This window comes from Quercus lobata, chromosome 4 (genome assembly GCF_001633185.2).
Source record: "Quercus lobata isolate SW786 chromosome 4, ValleyOak3.0 Primary Assembly, whole genome shotgun sequence".
Taxonomy (NCBI): Eukaryota; Viridiplantae; Streptophyta; class Magnoliopsida; order Fagales; family Fagaceae; genus Quercus; species Quercus lobata.
Window position 1 is genome coordinate 17422364 of NC_044907.1, and position 23649 is coordinate 17446012.

The following is a 23649-nucleotide window of genomic DNA, read 5'->3' on the forward strand; positions in this document are numbered from 1 at the left end:
TTGGGATAGTTAGCCGAGAGAAGTATGCAAAGATGAGACAAACATTCAACTTACCAAAAACACACCACTACTTTGCTTTCTCAAGAGGAACACCCAATAAATCTTGAATCAAGGTGGGAAGATCACCACCCATGGTAGGAAAGACAAGGTCGTTCATCAGAAGTTCACCCATGATCGCACTAAACTCCTCAAGAGTGGGGCATATCTCTACACTGTTGAATTTAAAAACACGCCGAAAGGGGATCCAATAATTGGTAACAACACGAAGAAGAGGTTCATTAACCTTGATTTGATGGTATGGAAAAATGGGAGAGAGACCGTAAGGAATGACAGCCTATTTGAATCTAGGGCAAGCTTCCTAATCCAAGTCGAGACCTCAAGGGGGGAGAATTCTACCATTGGAAAGCCTTAAAGAAGTGTTTTCTGAGAGGAAAATACATTTGGTGAGGTTTGGGAGTCCCTAACGGCTATTTTATACTAAGGGAGGACGGCTAGGGTTTTTCTGACCTGCAGCATGCGTACGCATAGTCAAACCTGGGTACGCAAGCTTCTTTACACGGACACACGGTGAGAGGCAGAAACCTAGTTTTCTTTGTTTAGAGTGTGGTTTTCTTCCACATGCTTGTCCTATGGTTCCTATAGCTCGAAGGACTATTCAAGACACAACTCAAGCTCAAGTTTTCAAGCATCCAAGACCAAGAAAAGCATAGAATTGTACATTTGTTTCCATAAGTTGTAAATTGAGTACGTGTACCAAATAAAAGCATGAATGTAAAAGATGTTCTTAAAATGCAACCTCAAGTCTCAAATCAAATCCAAAGTGAAGAAATGTGTGCTAAAAGGAAAAAATAGTAATAAAAGCAACAAAAAAAGAAAGAAAGATATGTTATGCTATGTGTTGTGTGCTGTGTGTCTGTCAGTCTGTCATGCACGGATCACCAAAAGCGTCTCTTTCTTGGCTAATGACTAGGGGTCGCCTCCAAGCCTTCTTCACCATCACCATCACCGTCATCATCATCATCATCATCATTGTCAGGATAAGCTAGTCCTCTAGGGCTATACAGTTCCTTTGAATATTGAATCATCTCCACCTTGAGATTCCTAACCAGACAAACCAACTCCTCATGATCCTGGATAGTGGGCTAAGATTTGAAGGAGAAAAAGTTAGAATGAGCAGTTGAAAGATGCAAGAGAAAAAGAAGCCAAGAAAAGTGGAAGAGAACTCATTGCCCGTGTGCCGTCTGGAAAAGGATAGCCCATGACATTTGTATTGCAAGGCACAGGACGCTCCCTAGCTAAGCCATCAAGGCCATAAGCATAGACCGGCCAAGGCAGATAAAGAGGGTCAATAGGAATGCTAGGAGTAGGGGCATCCTGGTACAAGTTTTTTCAGTTGAATGTCACCATGTACAAGAATGCAAAAGAAGAGAGTAGGAATGGAAAAATGAGAAAAAATAGCACATACCTCGACAGTGAGGAAGGGCATGAGGCGAGTACAGTTGAACTCCTCATAGTCTAGCTCCCCCCTAAGCCAATTGATGTAGGCCACACCGAGACTCCACAATGCATACTCGGCATCAGTCATGGAGAATGGGGCAAGCATGAACTCAGACGAGTCCATAGTCACCTGTGGGGCATCCTCACCCACCAACTGGCAGCGCACCCACTTTGCCAATTAAAGCACCCTTAAACCTACATCCTTGAAAGGTTGGGTGATCTTAGAGGCGACAACGGTAGATGCCTCTAAGTTGGGAGTCACAACAGGAGGAATGCCGGCCCATGGGTTCTAGTTGACCTGTAAAATGCATAAGGTTAGAAGGAAAACATAAAAGCATGTGAAAAACACAATGGTAGGCTTTGAATTCCAAACTCACATCATTAGAAGACAACCCTTTGAGGTGGGGCCTCACTACGATAGAATTTCTAAGGCTCAGGTTCTGCCCTGGAACGATAAGACCATATGAAACAGCCCAGCACTAAAAAATAAAAAAATAATAAAATAATAAAGAGAAATCAGTACAATATGCAAGATGAATACAGTTTGCAAGAATACAGTGTACAAGTGAATACAGTTTACAAGAACACAATGTGCAAGTGAATACAGTTTGCCAAAATACAGCATACAAGATGGGTATAGTTTGCAAGTGACATTTTGCAAGAAAAAAAGAGTATGAAGACAGTTTGCAGGAACATGGGTTACTATTTTCTTTATCATGTACAATAGCTACAAGAGAAAAGAGAAGGAAACTAATCTCCAAGAGCCTCCAAGGCCCCACCAGCTGGTGCAAGGTTCTCCGGTTGAGTGTATCTAGGCATGAGTACAGATAGGTGAGACACACTTGCCCCGAGTTAGTTCCCCCAACATCCCCGAAGTCACAAAAGAGGGCTCACCACCTCAATGATACTGTCTGCCTTCCATTGGCAAAGAGATATGCCCTTAGAATGTACAACAAAAATGCCCTAGCCAACCGGGCATAGTCCTCGACTGTCTCCTATGGAAGAGGCCGGTAATCCGTCTTAATGTCAAAGTAGTGAATCATGTTGGTAGAGTACCTCCTCCCAAGCAAGTTAATAACCAACCAAGTGCCTGACTCGCCTTCCAAGTTTATGATGGCACCGTCACACCTAAGGCCTATCATGTGGTGGAAATCATTGGGAGTCACGATCACCTCCCTCTTAGCAATATAGAAGGTGTGGGTATTGTCCCATCACCCCTCAGCAAGACACTACATCAAGATGGTGCTCGTCGACCTCTTTGGTAGAAGAAGAATGATGGGCTTGAAGCCTGCAACACAGATATGGGCCTTCATCTCCTCAGCAAGGTCCCTACACCACTCAACCACCTGGTTAATACTGCCCCTACCAAAGTACGAGGACATAGCTTGCAAAAAGGAGTATAGTGATGTCAGATTCACATTTTGGATCAAAGAACAATGAAGAGAAAGTTTTAAATTTCCAATGAGGTGCAAATTGGCGTAAGAATTACATTCAGATACATAAATAATGAAAAAAAGTGTTAAATTTGCAATTGAATAAGAAACAGATGAAAAAAGAGTTAGAAATGGTCAAAATAGGGTTTCTTCCTGGCGGTGTGCATGCATGAGCCCAAGCTTGCGTAAGCAAACACAAAGCATGTGTACACAGGCTAAAGCCCATGTTTGCATACTCCTAAGAACAAGCCCGTGTACGCATGAAAAGAAGCTGCGTACACATGGACATAGGCCGCGTATGCAAGCTCGAGCCCTCGTATGTAGAAACCCACGCAGAGAAGTGTTCTTCAACATTTTCAAGCATGTCTCAACCAAAATTCATCCTAAACATGTTCCTACCCTTCCTAAGGTGTTAGGTTTTCATCTAAACCCATCCCACAACAAAACCCAAGCATTTACAAGTTTAGAAACAGATTAAAACAAAAGATCAGAAGAAAACTCAAAAATGGAAAAAAAAAATGAAAAAAAAACTCACCAATCTAGCTCAGGCATTTGTAGAAAGATGATCCTCCGGCTATCTATAGAGGGGGCTCCACCAGCCTCATCGCCCCACTCCAACGAGTGAAGTTGAAAGCATCACTTGAAAGTACGTAGAAGGATTTCTTGGACTTGGGTACCATGGAAGAGATGGGGAAGTTTTGGGAGGGAGAGAGTTTCAGAGAGAATGAAAGAGAAGAATCAAATTGTGAAAGGGAGAGAAAGGGTAGAACCTTTTTGTAGAGAGAAAAAAAGAAGTTGAAGAGTTAGAGAGAATACGAAGAGGTGAGGAAAATGAAGAAAAAAAGAAACGGTTGGTAACCGTTGAGGAACCGGGAACACCTAGGGAATAAACTACATGTAGTTTAGGCCACCACTAAACTACGTGTAGTTTAGCAAAAAAAAAAAAAAAATCCTCAAAATCTTCAATGGGTTCCCAAAAGTTAGGAAGTGCAAAAGAAAAATCCAAGAACATGTTGAAATGACCAAAATACCCTCAATCAAGTAAGAGACACAAAGACCACACAAGCGTCCACAACAAATTGAAAGCATTAAAAACATCCTTCAATGGACCATAAGTCACCAAAATAACTCCCTCATGAGTTCAAACTTTCAAACAAATCCCTAGTAAGGTACAATATCATGAAAGGACTCCCCCATGGGTCCAAGGCACAATGGCAACCCCCTCGTGAGTTGTGAAAAAGATAATTCCCATGAAATTGATGAAACTCCCTTATGGGTAGAGTTAACACCAGTTCCCCAGTGAGCCATGAAGAAAGAAAGTAAATCTTCCCCAGTGGATCACACATCTTCAAAGACTTCCTCGTAGATTAGAATTACCAAACTTCCCCACAAGTTCTTTTTCCCCAGTAAACTACACACCAAGGAGGCTCCTCCCTTATGGGTCACCAAAACTTCAAAAAGATCATACTCTGCAGTGAGTTCCCCTTGATCATCCCTAGTGGATCATTCACCTAAAACTCCCTTATAGGTCAAAACAAACAAAACTTATGCACATATCCCAAGGGAATTGAACGTGCAGGCACATTATACAAACTTGTGCATATATCTCGAAGGAATTGAACATGCAGGCACAGTAGAAGAGTTAGAGATAAAGATATAGATCAACGTCACCCCAAGGCAAGCGCCTCACCAGGATAGGTAGAAATAGAGATGGATAAGACAAAAGGTGCAAGCCACCTAAAGAAGTTTAAGGTAAGAGCACCAAATGGACACCACAAATACATATCCTTTTAAGCTCATAAGAGCACCCTTGTTTGTTTGGTTTTTTGAGCTCGTAAGAGCACCTTTATTTGTTTTTCTTTTTAAGTGACTCTAGAATAGTAAGTCACTCAACTTTTGCTTTCAATTGGCAAAACAATTTCTAGGATAATGAACCTATCATTGCTCATTTTCCAAGCAACAAAGGTGGGAATTCGGACATATGAATCACATGCGACTCTTCAGAGTCGCACCCTGCCCCATGTATGTGTGTTGTGTGCCGTGTGCGTGGGTTGGGCCCAAGTCGTACATCCAAACAAAATTTTTTGTCTCTTTTTCTTTTGATTCCATTAGCAAAGCTCATAAATCAAAAGAGAAGTATCTATAGACACCGCATTTTATACCCCTTATGACTCGGGCTCCCGTTCCCCAATGATGCTGAAATTCTAGGACCCAAGGTTGGTTTAGGGCCTAATCAGATTACAAATTGACTTGAGAGATGTTCAAATGGAAAACATAACTTTTTAATGAGCAAGAAAACTATTTTTAGAAAATAAAGACCAAAGGAAATCCTAGGCCTGCGTACTCAAGCAAGAACCTGCGTACGCAACCTTAAAGCCTACATACATAGGCACAAGCTTGCACATACAGGTAGGGTTTCAGAAGCATGGAAAAGACAAGTTTTCTGCATTAATGTTGAGGTTTGGAATGAATCCCACATCGTATTCCTAATCTCATTTTAAGATTACTAATCTCATTTTTATTGATTTGTAATAGATTTGACTGAGGGGAATGGTAAAAAATCAAGCTTGGAGGGCTTTATTTTGAAGTATTCCTTTTTTTTCTTTCTTTTTGCTTTTTATGTGTTTTAATATGTTTGTTTAGTCAAGTCTATGTAGCTTTTACATTTTATAGCATATTAGGTTGTTAGATTTTTTGTTTTGAAATTCTACTATGTTTTCTGTGTTGTGTTCTTGGCTAGGGATTCTGGGCTAAATCCGCATATGTATAATTCAGCATGTGTACACAGGCCAAATTATGCATACGCAGGCTTGTTCATGCATACGCATGAACCTGCCCGGAAACCCTACATCAAGTTTTTGTTTTGTTTTCTCTGTTTGTCTCACATATTAAGCTTTTGTTTTGTCCTTCTTTTTATATGTATATAAGTTTGAGTCTCTGTTTCACATATTTGCTTGTTTATTTTCCTTTCACATGTTTTAGGATTTGTTTTCATTTCTTTGATAAATGCCATAAACACGCATCCACATGTTCATGCATTGATGCTATAGGTGCTGTGATGTAGCGAGGTAAGTAAAGTAAATCATGCATCCACATGAACATGAATCTTTGAATATGATTTTGCTTTGATGATTGGTATGAACATGCTTGGTGGGATAATATGTTCTTGATGCCTTCAATATGATCCTTTGATGTCGCCATGTTTCTGCCTTAACATGTTATATATGCTTGCTACTATAGATGTATGTTAGGATATGATGTGATGAAGCATAATAGATGTATACTAGGGTTTGTGGTGTGATAATATGCATGACTAGATGAATGATTAGGCTTTGTTTGATTGCCATGATAGGTGTATGGTTAGGGATGATTGATGTCATGTTGTGTGTTAGATGTATGCTAGTATGTGTGTGAGTATAGATGCAATGTTGTGTGTGCCTTTAATAGGGTTAAGACATAAGACACAATGATGGGAAGCCAAGCTTAGGGCTAGGTGGTTTTAGGTGCCTAATACCTTCCCGATACCGTACCTTAACTCCAAACCCATATCTCCAGTAATAAGATCAAAAACTCCTTCCTTGAGAGAATGCTATATATATGGTTCCTAGACCATTGCAAAAACTAGGTGGCAACTCCTTGTTGTATCCACAGTCATTCACATTGTAAAAAAGTGTTGAAAACTATATTGCACAACAAAAAGTTAAGAAAAGTTAGTTTCACGATAGAAGCTGGAGAAATGTTCCTTTTGCGGTAGAAACAAAGAATAAGTCTAGTTTGCAATGTCGTCCCCTAGACTTTGGACTTAATGTTTGTGCACAAACTGATAGAGGCAGAATGGGACCCTAGAGCCCATTTCGCAAGAGCGTCAGACCCAACTTCCTTCCTAGAAAAAGCCTAGACTAAAAGTGGTCTAATAACATCAAGACACAAGTCTAGGGTACAAGAAGTAAGAAAACCACCCTCAACAATCGATGGTAAAGAAGAAGAGAGAGCATTGGTTTGATGAGAGAGGTTTGAGTTTTTTGAGAAAGAGAGAGGATTAATGAGAGACAAATGAGAGATGAGAGATGAGAGAGGAGTATTTTAATTTTATTTTGGAAAAGAGAGAATAAAATATTATAAAAAATAAAAAATAGAAATTTGTGTATATAAAAACCCCCATTGTTCATGTTGCTAAAAATTTTTAGCAGTAGCAACTATATCACACAAAAAAGTTTTTCAAGGTGGTCATTAAGAAACTTAATATTTTTTAAAATAAAATAGAATATATTGACATCACCAAAAAAAAAAAAAATACACACACACACAGAGACAAATACATAAAGTTTAAAATTTTCCTTCTATGAATTTTCATATTTTGAAATCATTGTATAATACCTTCATTATCAATGTTATCAACTACATCTTTTTCAATGTATACAACCAATCAATCGTTCATCTGCTGATATCTTATTCAATTACCAACATCTTGCTTAAATAAGTAACAATAATAACAAAATGCGTCATCAGTTTTTTTATGATCTATTCCAACCAATTTTCGTATTCTTTAAACCAATCAGGATTAAATCGATGCAATGCTCCACTAAATTTTTTTTATGGGAAATCATGGCTTTTATTTCATCATAATCATTAGGATGAAAATATAAGACATTTTCTCATATCCTACGATCCAAGAAGATTGCTCATGTCAATACAAATTTGCTTAGAAGATGAATCTTGTAATACAAGTGATTTCCTTATAAGAAGTTCGTCCATAATGCTAGTAAAAGAATAAAGGACAAACTATAATTTCATTTAATATACTTAACTTAGGCATTCAACCATTACACTAATAATCTTCAATAAAGAATTCAAGCATTATTTTAGTGCACGTACTGACATGCATATGTACAAAAAGCATCACTTAGATGCAACAAATTCAGCTTAAGACTAAAACAAGTACTAATTTGAAAATGTTGCAATTTAAAAAAATGCATTTTGAAAACACAATTTTAAAAGTCACAATTAAAGATTCGATAAAGTTATAGTTTGAAAATTGAGCTACTTATTTTAAATTGATGTTTCAATGCAAATTACTAAATTTAACCTTCAGCTAGACAACATTTTAGGCAAGTCATTTTAGGCAAGTCATTTTTTATTTTTAACGGGCTCAAATTTTTATTCCGGGTGATATAGTTTTTTTTTTTTTTTTTACTATTCCCTAAAAAAGAGTATTTTTACTAGTGTGATCAACAAAGTATATTAATTTAAAATTAATTTTTTTTAATGTATGTGAATATTTTTTTTCAAGTGATGTGACCATCCTCACCAACACATAGAGCCGCCCTACCAACAGTAGTAAGTTGGACCAAAGGTGTGGACCCCCATTTTTTTAGGTTTCCTGCCAAGTTTGATTTTTTGAATTGATTATGAGAATGATGTAGGGACGAATTTTGGCCACTACATATACACTCTATAGATTAAACTTTTTGAAGCTTGATGCATGAATTTACCATTTTTGATAACAAGCATTTGATATTTCAAATTAAATATTGAAAATTCAAAAGAGTATTTGGTAGTACGTCAAATTTTTGAAACCTAGATTTGCTCAATTACCAATATATTGTAATTGTAAGCTTCGATTCCATATCCAAAATAAATTTTGCCTTCATTTTAAAAAACCCAAAATTAAAATAGTAATATACAAATATCAGCCACGCACTCGCAAATAAATCTTATTTTAATATTTTTCATATTCAATCAAAGAATAATTTGTTCCACTAATTATAAAGGTAACGGGACCACTAATAAGTCACTGACTATTACATGCTTTGATTACAATTCCTGAATTCCCCAAGTCCTTGTATTCTTTTGGGTTGGGTCCGCACTACATGCAGTAAGTTTCACCAATTCTTATAAATGTGCTTTTCCTATGAGTGCTAATTAAGCTGCGAAATCAAACACTCTTACCTCTGTTTTCTTTCGAAAAACCAACACCCACTCGTAAACACAAACTTGTATTGTACCAACTGCTTCTTCAACCATACTGCATATGGGGCTTTTACACTGGAGTTCGGCTCTACCATCTTCATCTTTTTGCATGCATGTTTTTTTCCTTCTCTGGTGCAGTGGCTTCTTAGTCACCTCCATAGTTGGCGGGAATAATGAGACCAACCGGTTGGCGTTGCTTGAGTTCAAAGCCAAGATCACACATGATCCTTTTGGGGTTATGACATCTTGGAATCACAGCTTGCACTTTTGCAAATGGCAAGGGGTTACTTGTGGTCGCCGACATCAGAGGGTTACTGTGTTGGACCTACAATCTTCAAAACTGGTAGGCTCTATATCACCATATATTGCAAATTTAAGTTTTTTGAGAAATCTAACCCTTCAAAACAATAGCTTTCACAATGAAATCCCTCCAGAAATTGGCCATTTGCATAGATTGCAAGTCTTACGATTGGACAATAACACACTTAGCGGCAAGATTCCTAGCAACTTATCCGGTTGTGCAAACCTCATTGAATTTCGAGTCAATTACAACCTTTTGATAGGAGAAATCCCTACAACGCTTGGCACCTGGTTAAAGCTGAGATACTTTGCTCTTTACAACAATAATATGACAGGAAGTATCCCGCCTTTTTTTGGAAACTTATCATCACTAGAAAAATTTTCTCTAGTTTATAATAACTTTGGTGGGAATATCCCTGAATCTTTTGGCCAATTGACTAAGCTCACATTCTTATCTGTGAGTAAAAATACGTTGTCTGGTGTAATTCCTCCCTCAATCTTCAATCTGTCCTCATTAACAATCTTAAATGTAGGATTCAACAAAATACAAGGGAGTCTTCCATCAAACATAAGTATCACTTTACCAAATATTGAAAGATTAGGCATCGCTGAAAACCAATTTACTGGATCTATCCCTGCTTCAATATCTAATGCTTCAAATCTAGAGAGATTTGAAGTGTTTGAAAATAAACTAGGTGGAAAAGTTCCTTCTTTGGAGAAGCTAAATAGACTTTCATTTTTTATCATTTCCATGAACAATCTTGGAAATGGAGTGGCAAATGACTTGAGTTTTCTTTGTTCTTTGACAAATGCCACCAATTTGGTTGCACTAGACATAAGCAGCAATAATTTTGGGGGGGAGTTGCCCAAGTGCATTGGAAATTTCTCAACTACTCTTACCCTATTATTTCTAGATAATATTAAAATAACTGGAAAGATTCCAACTGGGATAGGAAACTTAATCAACTTGGAGAGATTAGATATGTGGAACAATAAATTATCAGGTAATATTCCCTCTGAAATTGGAAATCTTCAGAAGTTACAAATTTTGACATTGAATACAAACAAATTCTCTGGCAACATTCCATCCTCTCTTGGAAATTTAACAAGTGTGATGAACTTGTATCTATATAAAAATCATCTTCAAGGCAGCATACCTTTGAGTCTAAATCGATGCCAAGATTTGATAATTTTGAATGTCAATAATAACAATCTCAGTGGTTCAATAACTCCACTAGTCATTGGTCTCTCTTTCTCAACAATTCTCCTAGATCTTTCTGGCAACAAGTTTACCGGAGTCATTCCCATGGAAATAGGAAATTTAAAAAATCTAGAAAAATTGGATATTTCTGAAAACATGTTGTTTGGCAAAATTTCAGAAAGTCTTGGAAGCTGTGTAAAGTTGGAATATCTAGGTATGGGAAGAAACCTCTTCCAAGGGATCATTCCTCCATCTTTGGAATTATTAAGAGGTCTTCAATATCTAGATCTTTCTAACAATAATTTGTCTGGCCAAATTCCAAAATTTCTAGAGCTCTTTCCTTACTTGCAATTTTTGAATTTGTCTTACAACCAGTTTGAGGGTGAGGTACCAATAGATGGAGTTTTTAAGAACACAAGTGCAACATTCATTAAGGGAAATGGTAAGCTCTGTGGGGGTATACCTAGGTTTCAGCTTCCTGTATGCAAATATGAAAAATCCAAGAAGAGGGAGTTGAGCCTAAAATTGAAGTTAATAATCGCTATATTTTCTGGGCTTGTTGGAGTAACCTTGGTTATATCACTTCTAGTTCTTTGTTGCATAAGAAAGGAAAAAAAAGAAAATTCCTTAAGGGACACAAGAAATTTTCTTTTGAATCTATCTTACCAAAGTCTCCTAAATGCTACCAATGGATTCTCCTCTACCAATTTAATTGGTGTGGGTGGTTTTGGCTCAGTTTATAAAGGAAGTCTTGATCATGGTAGACATATAGTTGCTGTCAAGGTGCTCAACCTTATGCATCAAGGAGCTTCAAAAAGTTTCCTAGCTGAGTGTGAGGCTCTGCGAAACATTAGACATCGTAATTTTGTAAAGGTGATCACAGCATGTTCTAGTATTGACTATCAAGGTAATGATTTCAAGGCTTTGGTATATGAGTTCATGGGAAATGGCAACCTAGATGAATGGTTGCATCCAACTCATAGTCAAAATGAGGCACTTGGGGAGCAAAGGAATTTGAGTCTTCTTCAAAGATTGAATATTGCTATTGATATTGCTAATGCATTAGATTACCTTCATTGTCATTGCCCAACACCAATCATTCACTGTGATCTTAAGCCCAGCAATGTTCTTCTTGATGATGATATGGTTGGACATGTTGGTGACTTTGGCTTAGCAAGATTCCTTCTTGATGTTACACAAGACCATTCTACTAATCAATCAAGCTCTATTGGCGTAAGAGGAACAATTGGTTATACTCCTCCAGGTGAATATAAATGCATTTCTTAAATTTTTTTTTTTTTTTTACCTTTTCTCATCGTCTTTTAGTATATTTAAAGTCTGAAAGAAAAATGTCAAATAAGCATGTAATGTACTATCAGTAGACAATAGAATGTTATATAACAAAATTGTCAACTTAGCTTAATTCTTATTACAAGCCACTCAAACAACTCCTTTCAGGTCATATATCTTTTCCCTTCTTTTTCGGTACAAAACTATGCTCACGTTATATATATGTTAATAATTGCAGAATATGGCATGGGAAACGAGGTGTCAACATATGGCGATGTCCATAGTTACGGCATATTATTGTTAGAGATGTTTACAGGAAAAAGGCCTACTGATATTATTTTACAAGACAGCTTAAACCTTCATGACTTTGTTAAAACTACTTTACTGAAACCAACAATTGACATTATAGATCCAATCCTTCTTTGGGAAAGAGAAGATGGGGAGACAAGGATGAACGTCATTACTTGCAATGAGGGTCAAAATGGAAGTCAAACAAGTCAAGAATGTGTGATTTTGATACTTGAAATTGGAGTTGCTTGTTCGGTCGAATTTCCAAGAGAAAGAATGAACATGGATGCTGTTATAGTTGAGCTACATACAATTCGACAAAAGCTTCTTGGAACTAATATGCGCAAATAAAGGCTTCAAGCCACAGGTAAATTTTGTTTGTCTTGGTAGATATAATTTGGTAGATCCCTCACACCACGTGATCTAATTAGATTCAAATAGCGATTAAAAGTCAGGCCTTTATTGATTATTCCGTTTTTTTTTTCTTTTTTTAAATCTTAGCAAAGCAGAAAAGATTAGTGTCACTTGAAATTTAATAAGTTTATTATGCTATACTTTTTTATTTATATATATATTGATAGTTAAAATATGGAGGGAAAATTTGAGTCTTGAATATTATAGATACACCAAATGGTGTCAACTAGTTGAATATTATATTATACTTAATTTGAGAATAAACGGAATCACTCTTCTATAATACCTAAACACATAATATGCCACTAAAATCTATTTTCTATTCGGTGAAATCAATCATTAGAGTCTTTGACAGGAAATTGGCTCACATCTTATTACCCTAGATTTGAGGTCTTTATTGAAGAAACCTCTACATATTATTTAAAACATGTTGTACTGAATTAATGACATTGACATTTGAAGTCTACAAAAGTACAAAGTTAAAGTTAACAAAATTGTTGAAGAAGTTTTTTTTTAAGAAACAATTGTTGAAGAAGTTTGATTGTTTATAATTCTAAATAAAATCTAATTATATATCAATTCCACATTTATTGAATGAGTGCATCATGAATTTTCTTGCTAATAAAACATAACTGACTGTTTTATTTACTAATTAAGTTATCAATAATGATTTTTTTATTACTTTTTTACATTAGGGAAAATGTCATTTAGCATACTGTCATTTTTCAAAATCCAAAGTTTTTTATTCTAACATGTTGAAATTATCTTCCTTCACCACAGGTGCACAAAGATGATAGCTTGTTATCAAGGTTGTCATCATGATCTTCTAAGTTTATGAAATATATAAAATTGGAGCAAATAATCAATCTTGTAGCTTCTCTATAGCGGTCATGTATTTTGTTTTTTTTTTTTTTTTCCTCTATCAATTATGTAAAAAATTTCTTAATTAATTTTGTGTTTTAATGATCCATTGTGTTAAGTTCTAAAGATTTAGGATTAAATGTTTAGAGTCTCAATTTGTATATGTTGGCAAACCGAGAACAAAAACATGTTTAGGATAAGTGTTAGACATTGCTCAAACTTGTTCATGTCAAGACTCAAGAATATACAAGCTGCAAAAAATAGAATTGAAGTTCTGTGAAGCTCGACCGATCGAATATCGCAGAAAAAGAATTTCAGCAAAATTTTAAAACAGACCCAAGCTCACGAAAATGTTTAGGATTTCAGTCCAACACTCTTAAGTATAAAAAGAAAACCCTAGCTACATTTTAAAGAGTCTTGGAAAACTTGTGAATTACTCATGCATGTGTGATGCAAGTCCAAGAGAGAAGGAATTCATGGATTCAGAGCTTGCACGTGGTTATGTCAGTAAGTTACTACTAGAGGTAACAATAGATTTAGGGTTGAATCTTATTGTAACAACTTCAATTCTCTTATAGTGGATTTTTTTTACCTTGAGGATAATTAGGTTAAACCCTCCCCAGGTTTTTACCTTGAGACGGTTCGTTTCATTGGTTTTCCTGGATAATCATATCATTGTGTTCTTTATTTTTCCACTGTTGTACATGATATGTATTCTTGTATAACCTAGATCTTATAATTAACATAAGTAATCACTTGGCTAATATATTAGGTTAAACAATATGATTTAAGGGGTCTAAACAAACAAACACATTGAATAAGATATTATAGCCAAAGTAATTCACAATAAAGACCCTATAGAATTTACATGCTTAAGAAATTTTATAGCTCATATATGAAGGCTAATTTTTGAATGGTAACAAGAAGTACCCTACAGATTCATATAATTAATTTTTCCATGCAACTCCCGATATATTTCTTACTCGGTTCTATGCTATTCCTAATCTGTTAGTAAAGCTTAAAGATAACCCAAGTACCTTTTTATATTGTGACTTTGTGAGAATATTGAAATATGGACGGCAAATATTTGAATCCCAGCTTGCAAATCTTATTCCCCTGAAAAGAATAAAAATAAAAAAGCTTGCGAATCTTATTATAAATAGTCAGCTTGGGATATTAAATAAAGAGAAAATAAAAGAAAAACTTGTAATTTTTTTTTTTTTTTTGAAATTGAGATAAAAAAATTTATTAATTAATGTGATCAGTACAATAAAAATAATAAAAAAAAAAATTATATGGTTTTTGCCCCTAGTTATAGAATCTAGAAGAAAATGAAAATTATAAGATATAGCTCCAAAAACAAAATGCAAAACTCTCCTCTACATTCCTTGATTTTGGTTCAAAAATTAAGTTACGAGATGTAAATGTTCTAGATACCCACCACAGTTGGTTATTAAATCAATCTTTTGGCTTCTAATAGTCAATACTAGATCTAAGAATTCAACAATATAAAATATGTTTATGAAAAATTGCTTTTGCTTTTGCTCTCAACAAATTGTTTGAATATACAAATAAGGATATTATCATATTATGAGAAGTTTGTGAATGAACTAATTAATGAGTCAATTTTTCCCAAGCCCATTTCAAAGTAGTTCCAACTCATTAGATCTAGTATTGACTAGATCTAATGGCTAACGTATGAGAAAAACTTGGCACCTTTCATCTCATAACTTAATTTTTGAACCAAAATCAAGGAATGATAGTAGTGAACTGAACGAGTCCAAATCTTCTATCTCACTCTTCTTACTCCACTATATACTTCACAAATAAAAACATGCCACATGTCCATCTAATTTATTAAATGCTAAATTTATGTCTTCTATTTCTATTATTTCAATTTCCTAAATATGATGGGTTATATATTTATTTACTTTAGGAAATTGAAATAATAGAAATAGAATACATAAATTTAGCATTTAATAAATTAGATGGACATGTGGCATGTTTTTATTTGTGGAGTATATAGTGGAGCAGGAATAGTAAGATAGAAGATTTGGACTCAAACTGAACCGCACCACACCTTATATATATATATATATTTTTTTTTATTTTATATTAAAATTTTAAAATATATATTAAAAAAAAAAAAACACCCTAGCTGGCCGCCTCTCTCAAGTATCAAATAAAGTTTGTATCACAATATCAGTAAATCACTTTCACGGTCTCTCTCATATTCATGGCATTTAGCGGCTTTAGCCTCTCTCAACTCACTGTGTCACACCACACGCTCCCACTCATCAAGACCTAGCCGCCACACCTTGCCACAGTACTGCCACCGCCAAGCACCGATCTCACCGCCTCTCTCTCTCTATCTCTCACCATCGATCTCTCCAATCTATCAGATTCTCAGAATCTCTTGACTTCAGGTTTATTTCTTTTATGTCTCACACACCCACTCCTCTCTCTTTTTAGGCTACTATGTTCTGTTGTTATTTTTGTTCTTGTGTGTGTATGTATATATATTTGGATTGGGTGTGTAAGAAGAGGCAGTGCCGGCTCAAGGCCTAGGCCTAAGGCCCCACAACAAATACAAAATTTTCCTACTAAAAAAAGGCCCCATCTCCCTTAGTAAAATGCTCAAAATTTTATAAAAATATAACTTTTTTTTAAATAATTAGTATTTTTTTTAAGAGTGATGTTAAGGATACCACAAATTTTACTATAGATTCAACTGACATATCACCAATCACATAAAAAAGTAATTCAAACACAAATAAATTAAGTTGTTGAAATTCATTAATTACACTCATAATCACATTTATTGTGAACATTTTGTAGTATTTTGTAGTTTTTTTCTTTTTCATTTCTAACAAGGCTTTTAAAATAGGAGACCAATAAAAATTTAACCCAATTGAAACCCTAAGATGTTTCAAATAAAATGCTGTAAATATGATAAATCATCAATGATGACTAATCTCCTACTAAACCACACACCAAATAATATCTATCTATCTCATTCTCTTAAAAATAATATATAAAATTAAAATTTAGATTACAACTATACTTAAGTATGCATAGTCATATATCCAAGTTAAAGTAAATTCATTTTGATTCAACTATAATATTCAATCTTCTATATGAAATTAACTTTAGTTTAGCTAGTATTATTCATCAATTTCTATATTTACATCAAATTAGTCTTAATTTAACTAGTATTATATAATTTTATTTAATTAATGTTTACATATAAAAAGACCTCATATAAAATTTTTGCCTTAGGCCCCAAATTTTGTTAGGCCGGCCCTGGGAAGAGGAAGAGGTGAGAAAAGCTGAATTTTTGAGAAATATAGCAGTCCAAAACTGGTCAAACCCACCTTGTACACCGCACCGCACCGCATCTATAACTGCAAAATTGAGGTTTGTTGCGATTATAGTTTTGACCAAACTGCACCACAAAATACAGTGCTAAAAATAACCCCAAAAAAGCACCAAATTGCACTACAAACACCCCTACAAAGATCTATCCATCTCCATGTTGCACCAAGTATTTGGCTAAAATACAGAAAACTTACAACTCTTTCTGATTCAATATACTTCACTTGCAATAGCTTCCCACAATAATAAGTTGAAGCAGGTGCATTTGAAAATGGGGCATCACTAAAAAGCAAACTGCTCATGTAGGTCCCCTTTTTTTTAGGTTTCCTTCCAAGTTTGAATTGACTACATTATTAGTTATACACTCATTTTAGGTTAAACTTTTTGAAGCTTGATGCGTAAATTTATCATCAAGCATATAAATCATACAACAAGCATTTGGTATTTCGAATTAAATATTAAAAATTCAAAAGAGTATTTAGTAGTACGTCAAAATTTTGAAACCTACAATTTGCTCAATTAAAACTATATTGTAATTTCCATATACAAAATTAATTTTTTTTCTTCTTTTTTAAAACCCAAAATTAAAATAGTAATATCAGCCACGCTTATTTAAATATTTTTGGTGTAATTAATTTCCTCTCCCTTGAGGTTTGGTAGAATAATACTCTACCCCAAAAAAAAAAAAAAAAAAAAAAAAAAAAAAAAAAAAAAAAACTTTCCTCCCTTGAAGTTTGAAGGAATTAACACTCCTCCCCTTTCTGTTTATATTAGCAATATTCTAAATTTCTATAAGAAATTCTTTACAAAAGTTTACCTATGGTTAGTAAAAAAAAAAATAAAACTAATAAATTTAGAAAAAAAAATGCAAATTTATCAAGCACCAAAACGCTTGCAACGGTAAATCTCTTCATAACCCGAAGAAAAAAGAAAAAAGAAAATAAAATTCATACTTAATATTTTAAAATATATTTTAATTAAAAATTTTAAACTATGAATTTTAATTATGAGATATGATACTTTTGGAAACCTACAAGTTAGAACACAAAATTTTTAATATTAATTTAATAAAGTTTGGTTAATTGGATGTCAAAGGGAAAAAAATGTTTTTTTCCTTCAAGTTTGAGGTGGAGTGTTATTTACTCAAATCTCAAAGGAAAGAAGTGTAATTTCCCCAATATTTTTTATATTCAATCAAAGAATATTTTGATTTTCCACTAATTATAAAGGTAATGGGCCACTGAGTCACTGACTATTACATGCTTTGATTACAATGAAGAAAGCTTTTTTTAGAATAATTACAATTAAGAAAGTTGGTTCCGCACTACATGCAGTAAGTTGGTTCTTCACCAAATTCTTATAAATGTGCTTTTCCAATGAGTGCTAAGCTGCGAATTCAAACCCTCTTTATCTGTTTTGTTTCGAAAAACTAATCGAACCCTCTTTATCTGTTTTGTTTCAAAAAACTAATCAAACCCTCTTTATCTGTTTTGTTTCAAAAAACTAACACCCACTCGTAAACACACACTTGTATTGTATCAATTGCTTCTTCAAAAATGATGGTGCAAAAAAATACTATAAAATACATAGCAATTCATAGCGCATGTATGATTTAGCATAAACAATAAGAACAGTCTTCATAGTGCTATGTATTAAAATAAAATAATGCTAAGTAGATAATATTTTCACAATAATTTCTAAATGACAAGCTGTTAATGGTGGGTAAAAATTAATGTGGTCCAAATGAGAACCAATAATAGTTGCCAGCTAGGATTTGTTGTAAAGTTAAAGCGAAAATATTGTGGAGATAGCATTATTCTAAGAAGAACCCCACAAACCTTATGAAGAAAAATCTAATCCACCAATAGACAAGTGACACCTCTCCCACCCATATTTTCTCCAATCAAATACCTTTCTTGCTTTATCACTCTCTTTTTTCTTTTTTTTCTTTTTTCCTCCTTTTTATCTATCTATTCCCAATTCCCACCAGGTTCCTTCTCTCTTTTCTTTGTGGTTGTAAACAAGACGAGCCAAACAGAGTATTAAAAGTCTAGGCTAGTTCTTTTTATTTTATTTCAAATACGAGCTGAGCTCAAGCCCATTACCAAATAAAATTACATGATCAAGCTAAATTCATTTACTTGTTAAGCAAACTAGAATTTGTCCATGAGCTACTTGATTAAATTATTTTTTTCCTTTACATAGTAAAACCATGACTAAAATGTTTTACCGTTTCGCAAATCTATGAATTTTTATTACAAATGAATAGTTTATATTATGAATAAACTACAAATAATAATTTCATATCCTATGAATCAATTTTCATATTTATACAATCCAAATCTATATAAATATATTTTTAGACAAGTATACATATAAATATATAGTATTATATATAGATAATTTGAGTCATCATATTCCCAAGCTTGTTTAAGAACACATTATTATATTTAAGCTTAGCTTGTTCGATAGTTGAGAATAAAATTGGGTTTGAATAAAATTGAATTGCTTAAACTTGACTCAAGTATTTTATTGAGTCAAGTTTGAGCAATTCATAAACAACTTAGTTCATTTATAACCTTATTTGTCTTCATCTCTATGTACTTTCAATATTCTATTCTTACAACTCGTTATCTATCCGTCTCTAAAGACGTTTAACTTAGTACAAACAAGTAGATAAGTTCTGTTTCCAATACCAAAATTCAACGCGTGATTGACTAGTGCAAGCCAACCAATCTTTACATCTTAACGTTTGTATTCTTCGTCTGTTTAACCTACAGTGTGGCTAAGCATTGAAAAACTTTGATCTTTTCTGATTCTATAGGTTTGACATGCAAAAGCAATAGCTTAACAATAAGTTAGCGGATTCAATGTATAGTATATGGATAATAGAACTTATTAGCTACCCATTCGTAATCAAAGCTTATTTAAATATTCTATATAATCAATCAAAAAGATTTTCCATTACTGATTTAATTAAAATTTCCGAAGTCCCTAAAGTCTTTTGGTTAGGGTCCGCAATCCGCACGATATACAGAAAGTTCAATCTTCACACTCGTATATATAGCGTTTTTCTCTGAGCTCTAAGCGCAGCAAAATCAAACCCTCTGCTTTTTTCAACAAACTAGAACCCACTGGTAGCAAGCGCGACTTTGCATGGGGCTTTCCCAGTTGAGTTCAGCTCCTCCACCTTTACAAACCTCTTCCTTTTGTATGTTGAAAGTTCACTTGATGTGTAAAACACTAGTGAATGTTTAGACCTTCAATTTCAAAATAACCAACACAAGCTTATACTCAAATAATATATATGCGGAATGATAAGTACAAGCTATACCCAAACAACCAAACTACTCTAAACCATAATAAAATCACAACAGAGCAGTAATTAAAAGTAAAGAGTAAGGGTATAAAAGAGGCAAACACAAAATAACACCAGCACGTGTTATCGAAGAAGAAACCAAAAAACTCGGCAAAAAACCTCTCCGCTGCCCTCCAAGCAGTAAAATGATCCACTAGAAAATCAGTTGAAACACATGAATAGTAATAGACCATCTAAGCCTAATATACCCGATGCACTTAAACCCTCCAAACTTCTTGCTCCAACAGGATTAAGCCTAACCTTGTCTTCTCTAACTTACCAGATCCAGCAATAAGCTTATTGCATCAACCAAATGAATTGATCCTTTCTGGACTGCTTCCCAAGTACCAAATAACCTTCTCACTGATATGAATATGGTGAGGTAAGAATTTGGCTAAAGCTCCTCTCAAAGGTATGTCAATGGAGAGGATGAGAGTAGAGGAATTTGAAGAGTTAAATGTATAAGATTGTGGATGAATCAATTTTGTTGTTCTATGGGGTTTCTATCTCAAAATTCTCCCTAGAAGCCTTCAACATTTCATAGGTATAAGGGTATTTATAGTAGGGTATGTGAGGAATATAAAAAGTCATTTTTCTACAAAATAGGGGGCTTTGGTGAGTGACTTGCGACTGGGATGAGTTGCGAGTTCCAATCGCCAACTAACAGAAAGGCTAGACTATACTTTTTGTTCTATAGCAATCTAGCTGTCATGACCCTTCAACTTCTTGCATGCTTCACACATGTGACACTTCTGGGTAGTCACCACTCATGAGTCAGTCATGAGTTTCAATCGCAAGAATGCTCTTGAATGCACACACTTGATCAAATCTTTACACTCTCTCACACATAACCCTTACATTATTTTCACTTAAATACAGGGTTTCTAATTGCTGAATTACAAGCAAATTTGGCACGGAATAAAGCCAACACATTTGAATAAATTCAACCTTACATATGTGTGTCTTAATTTTTGTATGCTAGTATGGCATATTAATCACCTCTGTGGTTGGTGGCAATAATGAGACAAACCGGTTGGCATTGCTCGAGTTTAAATCTAAGATAACTCAGGACCCTCTCATGGTAATGAGCTCTTGGAATCACAGCATCCACTTCTGCCAATGGGGAGGGGTCACTTGTGGTCGCCAACATCAAAGGGTCACTGTGTTGGACTTGCAATCTTCGAAACTGGTAGGCTCCATATCATCGCATGTTGGAAATTTAAGCTTTTTTAAAAAGTCTAATCCTCCTAAACAACAGCTTTCACAATGAAATCCCTGTAAAAATTGGTCGTTTACACAGATTGCAATTCTTACGATTGGCCAATAACACACTTAGTGGTCTAATTCCTACCAATTTATCCCATTGTGCAAACCTCAAAGTCTTTCATGTCAGTCTCAACCTTTTGGTTGGAGAAATTCCTGCAACGCTTAGCACCTTATCAAAGCTCCAATTTTTTGCCATTCGCAAAAATAATTTGACAGGGAGTTTTCCACCTTCTGTTGGAAACTTATCATTTTTAGACAAGTTTTTTGCAGTTTACAATAACTTGGGTGGGATCATCCCTGATTCTTTTGGCCAATTAACCAAACTTTCATTTTTTGGTGTGGGTGCAAATAATTTGGTTGGTATAATTCCCCCCTCAATGTTCAATTTGTCTTCATTAAGGCTATTTGATGTTGGGGTCAACCAAATCCAAGGGAATCTTCCATGGGCCATAAGTATTATCACTCTATCAAATATATCGAAATATTTAGCATTGCCATGAACCAATTTACAGGATCTACTCCTGTTTCAATATCTAATGCCTCCAATCTAGATCAACTTCAATTGTCCAAAAATAAACTAAGTGGAAAAGTTCCTTCTTTCGAGAAGCTAAATAGAATTTCATTTTTTAGCATTAGCTCAAACAATCTTGGAAATTGATGGGTAGACGACTTGAATTTTCTATTTTCTTTGACAAATGCCACCTATTTGACTTTATTAACTATAGATAGCAATAACTTTGGGGGAGTTGTCAGAGTGCGTTGGAAACTTATCAACTCTTCTTACCAGACTATCTCTATATGATAATAAAATATCTGGAAAGATTTCTACTCAAATAGGAAATTTGATCAACATGGAGAGACTCGAAATGTAAAACAACAAAATATCAGGTAATATTCCCTTTGAAATTGGAAAGATTAAAAAGTTGCAATATTTGGATTTATCTACCAATAATTTCTCAAGAAATATTCCAACCTCTCTTGGAAATTTAACGATAGTGATAAACTAGCAATTATATGCAAATAATCTTCAAGGCAAAATCCCTTTAAGTCTAAGCAATTGCTGAAATTTGATACAATTGTATCTTAATAATAACAATCTCAGTGGTTCAATATCTCTAGAAGTCATTGATCTCTCATTCTCACCAATTTTTCTCGATTTGTCTTCCAACCAGTTCACTGGTATCCTTCCCAAGGAAGTAGGAAATTTAAAAAATCTAGAATTTTTGAATATTTCTGAAAACAAGCTGTTTGGTAATATTCCAACAAGTCTTGGTAGTTGTGTAAGGTTGCAAATTTTTTCCATCAGTGGAAACCTCTTCCAAGGGATCATTCCTTCAACTTTGGAATCATTAAAAGGTCTTGAACAATTAGATCTTTCTAACAATAACTTGTCTGGCAACATTCCAAAATTTTTCGAGCACTTTCACTTTTGCAATTTTTGGATCTATCTTACAACCAATTTAAGGGTGAGGTACCAATAGATGGAGTATTCTAGAACACTAGTGCAACTTTGACTAAGGGGAATGGTAAGCTTTATGGGGGGCATAGCTCAATTTCATCTTCCCAAATGCAAATACAATAAATCCAAGAAGAGGAAGTTAACACTTAACTTAAAGTTATTTATTTCTATATTGTCTGGGCTTATTGGAGTAACTATAGTCTTGTCACTGCTACTTGTTTATTCCTTACGAAAGAAAAGAAAAGAAAATACCTCAAGTGACTTAGAAAATTTGCTTTTGAATATATCTTATCAAAGCCTCTTGAATGCAACCAATGGGTTCTCTTCTACCAATTTAATTGGTGTGGGTAGCTTCGAATTAGTGTATAAAGGAATTTTAGATCATGATGGACATACAGTTGCTATAAAGGTGCTCAACCTTTTGCATCATGGAGCTACCAAAAGTTTCATAGCAGAGTGTCAGGCTCTACAGAATATTAGACATTAAAATCTTGTTAAGTTGCTTACATCATGTTCTGGCATTTACTATCAAGGTCATGATTTTAAAGCTTTGGCATATGAGTTCATGGAAAATGGCAACCTAGATGAATGGTTGCATCCAACTCCAAAAACGAATAAGACTCTTGAGAAACCAAAGAATTTGCGTCTTCTTCAAAGATTAAATATTGCCATTGATGTTGCCAATGCATTGGATTATCTTCATCATCATTGCCAAACACCAATAGTTCATTGTGACCTCAAGCCTATCAATGTTCTTCTTGATGATGAAATGATTGGACATGTAGGTGATTTTGGTTTGGCAAGATTGCTTTTTGATGCTACCCGAGAATGTTCTATTGATCAATCAAGCCCCATTGGAGTAAGAGGCACAATTGGTTATGTTCCTCCAGGTAAATATTAATTTCATTTTTCTAAATTCATTATATTTCCTTTTCCC

The 23649-nt window shown here is 34.5% G+C and overlaps 1 protein-coding gene across 1 annotated transcript; it reads left to right on the forward strand.

Moving 5' to 3' along the window:
• Positions 1 to 8835: 8835 nt before the first annotated feature.
• Positions 8836 to 13276, forward strand: LOC115984045 (probable LRR receptor-like serine/threonine-protein kinase At3g47570). The gene is made up of 3 exons (XM_031106925.1): positions 8836 to 11665; positions 11930 to 12346; positions 13174 to 13276. The coding sequence occupies exons 1-2, from the start codon at positions 8962 to 8964 to the stop codon at positions 12328 to 12330; spliced, it is 3105 nt and encodes a 1034-aa protein (XP_030962785.1). The 5' UTR covers positions 8836 to 8961; the 3' UTR covers positions 12331 to 12346; positions 13174 to 13276.
• Positions 13277 to 23649: the final 10373 nt, after the last annotated feature.

Excerpts from the sequence above, each read along its gene's own strand:
- LOC115984045 (XM_031106925.1), top strand. The coding sequence starts at position 8,962 with ATGGGGCTTTTACACTGGAGTTCGGCTCTACCATCTTCATCTTTTTGC. Across the intron at positions 11,666-11,929 it reads AATTGGTTATACTCCTCCAG|AATATGGCATGGGAAACGAG; the intron begins GTGAATATAAAT and ends TAATAATTGCAG.